Raw genomic sequence first — 4,077 nt, forward strand, 5'->3', positions numbered from 1 at the left:
AAAAAGAAGAAGAACAAACACGGGCTGGGACGGAAGAGAACCATCAAGGACATTTTCGACTATTAAGTAGTCAACCATGACCGCACTAACGAATGATCCGAAGTGTGTTTTTCACTGAAACACAACCCCCGGAACTATCCTTTTTCGACCTGCCACCCACACAAACAGCCGTTGAAAGGGTTTATTTTTTTTGGCTGTCGTCCAGTGTCACCTCTGTCATCATCCGCACCGATTGAATTTCACATCAGTGGTCAAAACGGGTTGGAATACATCGATCTCGGAAGGTCTTCCTTGTGTGTCAAATATAAGATAACTCATGCTGACAACATAACACGAATCTGATCTGAGGGGTGACGAAGAATGCGCCATCCATACAAGTCCATCATTCAGACGCTTCTGGACACCAATTACATTGACAGCAAGACAAAAATGGAGGCACAACTGTTTTTCAAAGACACAGCAGGGGAGTTAGACATAACTGACCCGAATGGGACTAATACGGGGATGTTCGCCAGGTATGAGTTTACTTCCGAGAGTAAAACGTTTGACCTCGAATCCCCCCTGATGCATGACCTTTTTCAGATGAAACGCTACATACTGAACCAGGTCGACATACAAGTAAAATTGTACAGATCTACACCCCAGTTCATGCTCATGGCAACAAAAACAGACACCTCGTATGTGGTTCACATTGAAGACATAGTTCTGAAGGTAATGAAAGTGTGTGTGAATCCCGGTGTCATATGGGGTCACAATGAGACGCTCTCAAAGACCCCAGCGAAATACCCATATCGCAGGACGGAAGTTAAGATGTTTTCCATCGTCAAGGTTCAAACTAGCTTTGCGTGGAATAACATTTTTCAGGGGATTCGTCCTAATAAGATCGTAGTGGGGTTCGTCTCCGCCAAAGCAACAGAGATGGGTGACCACCATAAGAATCCCTACAACTTTGCCAACTGGGGCTTATCCCAAACTGTATTGTTCTGCGATGGGACCATTGTGGGCGAGTCCGGTCCCATGAAACTACAATTCGGGGAGACAACTGGACGAGCCTTCATCCCGGCATTTGTTAACCTATTCCGATCCACTGGATGCTGGTTGACGGATGACGGTGGAGGTCTCAATCGGGTAGACATCTCAAGAGATGAGTTCCACGGAGGTTACGCGCTGTATGTCTTCTCATTGGATCCCGTGTTTGGTCAGAACAATGACGGAACATATCTACGCCTTCAAAAGCAGGGTACTCTTAGACTTGAAGCACAGTTTGGAACACCGCTTCCCGAGACGGTATCATGCGTTCTTTATGGGGAATTTGATGACATTTTCCAAATAGAGAAAAGCAGAAACGTTGTCGTGTGAGCAAATAGGAACAGTGAGCAAAGTAGAGGTGGGGTAAACGAGGCGGCATGAACACTCGTCAACTAGAATGCATCATACAGTGCGACCCCATACTTAGACACCACGTTTTGGGTGTGTTCGCCCTGAATCTTTTAACAAAAGACCTAGCATAGCATATGGCAATGGGAAACATTCTTCCATCTGCTATTATAGTAAATACAGAGAGAGCCCATGAGGATGGTCAACACTGGTTTGCTGTCTACGTAAACGAGGAAAGTATTGAAATTTTTGATAGCCTTGGATTTGATCGAGGATTCGTCCATAGACTAAAAGAGGTACAGGATTTTGTGGAGTATATAAACGACAATAACCATCATCATCGCCGTCGTCATATCAGCAAAAGAGCACTTGTGTGGAGTCACATCAGAGTCCAGAGTCTCTCGGGAAAAACCTGTGGACAATATGTACATATATTCTTTATTCCTCCAGAGGAGAGTTACAAGGGAAGTAAGTTATAACAGCTTTACATTATATCGGCATCTGGAATTTTAGTAACTTGTAGATTTAAAAGCGGTGATTATAATACTCCTTTTCGAGGACAGTTATTTTTTTAAACTCGAGTAAGCCTTTCATTACTACTTCAGAGAATGTGTGTTCAATGTCCGGATTTGGCACAGGAGAATGGCAGGACAGTAAACAGCATACAAATTCTACATCAGGCTTCTGATGTAGAGCTGCACTGACCTCCACAGAACACCTGTCCACTATGTTGCACCAGAGGCTGTCTCTTTGTTTTTCTGTTTCATGACACATGCACACAATGTGTACCAGTAGGCCTGTGTGACTGTTCCTGCACAGTCTGCACACACCCTGGAGGTTTCCTGGCCTCCACATGGCGCACATGTGGATCACAAAGACTGCAGCTTCCTTCATACCTGGAACTCTCTTCGCCTTTACCCACGCTTTGTGGGGGGAGATAACTGGATGAATCTGTAGGAGGTGTCTCAGGTCTGGGTTGGTTTCTATTCGTTTTTTCCATGTGTCGAGCTCTCTCCCTTTAATAGCATCTTTTACAATCCTCTTCCAGGTAAGTCTATTAGGGAATGATCCATGGCTACTGAAGGCGTTAAGGAAACTTGTGAGGTTGTATTTCTCTGCAATCCGTTTGATGTCCGGGACAAAGCCAAGAGGATTTTTTGAATACTTGTACTTAGACAGAACCAGTCTTGTTGACAAGATACGCCTGGGGAGGAAGTCTATTTTCCCTTTACACAGGTTTCCAAGGAACAGCAGCTGACGCTTGTCTATTTCAGACTCCAGTGATGTCCAGCCGAGCAGTGCGTTGCAGATATCTGTTCTCGTAGAACGAGGTAGGCCTTGTGCTATCTTGAGGGCTGCTCTCTGGGAGCGTTCTAGCGCCAACACTTGTGCTTTGCTTAAGTTGTTCCACAGTTCACACCCAAAAAGGGATCTTGGGATACAGATAGATTTAATGATTTTAGAGCTGACTAAAGGATTTAATCCTCTGACGTGTAGCCCTGTTTTTAACAGTGACATTGTTGTTGATCTCATCTTCGAGCAGGCATCGATGGTTCTATTCCAGGAGTTGTATTCTGCTGAAAGAGTTATTCCAACGTGTTTTATTTCTCTGGTAATTGGGATTTTTTTACCATATAACTTAATGTCCAGGTTAGAATGGCTGACTGGTCCAAACGTTAGAACTCTGCTTTTTGATGGAGAAAATGTAAATCGCCACTGTCTACTGTATGATTCGCACATAGATACCATGTCTTGTAGATGGGATTTGATTGGTGATATCAGGGTTATATCATCTGCCTGGGTTGGAGCTGTTACACTGATGTCCATTATGATTGATCCTTTTCCGCTCTTGTGGAGGTTTCTCAGAAGTTCATCTATATACAGTAGATACAATTTGGCAGATAAAACGCTTCCTTGGCGGACTCCTCTATGAAGCTGGAACCAGTCAGATTTCTCGTTGTTTGCTACGACACAACTCTTCATGTTCTGGTAGATGTGATCTAGTACTGACCATAAGTGATGAGGTACGTTCATCCGATGGAGCTTCAGCAGGAGACCAGGCTGGTACACAGTGTCAAAAGCCTTAGAACTATCCAGAAAGGCTACATGTACGGAGTCCGAGCGCTCTGAATAGTGGTGTGCAGTTTCCTCTACTACAAACGATGTGTGAATAGATGACATGCCTTTCTGGAATCCAAACTGTTGGTTGGACGGAAAACTGTCTGATTCGGTTATTTGTTGAAGTCTGCTAGAGATGACGAGTTCAAAAAGCTTAAGTATCGCTGGTAGCAGAGTGATACCCCTATAAGAGTCTGGGTTCATTCTGGATTTATCTCCTCCTTTGTAAATTGGTACTATTACTCCATTCTTCCAAGCCGTCGGTATATAGCCCGTTTGCAAGATAAGGTTAAAAAGTACCGAGAGACAATTGGATAAGTATTTACCGCCATACTTTAAGTGTTCATAAGTAACTCCATCTTCTCCAGCAGCCTTGTTGTTTTTAAGGGATCGGGATAGTTGAGTTATCTCCTCTTGAGTGGTGAGGACAATGTCTGACAGATTCTTTTCTGTTTCTATTTTCTGACGTATAACTTCGACTTCTTTTACAATGTTTAGCTTGAAGGTTTCACAGAAATGTGGTTCTGACTTGTCCATGAAGACGTTTTTAAAGTGATCTGCAAGGACGTTGCATATCTCTTT

The 4,077-nt window shown here is 43.7% G+C and overlaps 1 protein-coding gene across 1 annotated transcript; it reads left to right on the forward strand.

Moving 5' to 3' along the window:
• Positions 1-360: 360 nt before the first annotated feature.
• Positions 361-1,359, forward strand: LOC137256438 (uncharacterized protein F54H12.2-like). Its single transcript, XM_067794281.1, has one exon. It carries the CDS (start codon positions 361-363, stop codon positions 1,357-1,359), a length of 999 nt encoding a protein of 332 aa, XP_067650382.1.
• Positions 1,360-4,077: the final 2,718 nt, after the last annotated feature.

The sequence above is a fragment of the Haliotis asinina genome, chromosome 11 (assembly GCF_037392515.1).
Source record: "Haliotis asinina isolate JCU_RB_2024 chromosome 11, JCU_Hal_asi_v2, whole genome shotgun sequence".
Lineage (NCBI taxonomy): Eukaryota > Metazoa > Mollusca > Gastropoda > Lepetellida > Haliotidae > Haliotis > Haliotis asinina.

Excerpts from the sequence above, each read along its gene's own strand:
- LOC137256438 (XM_067794281.1), top strand. The coding sequence starts at position 361 with ATGCGCCATCCATACAAGTCCATCATTCAGACGCTTCTGGACACCAAT.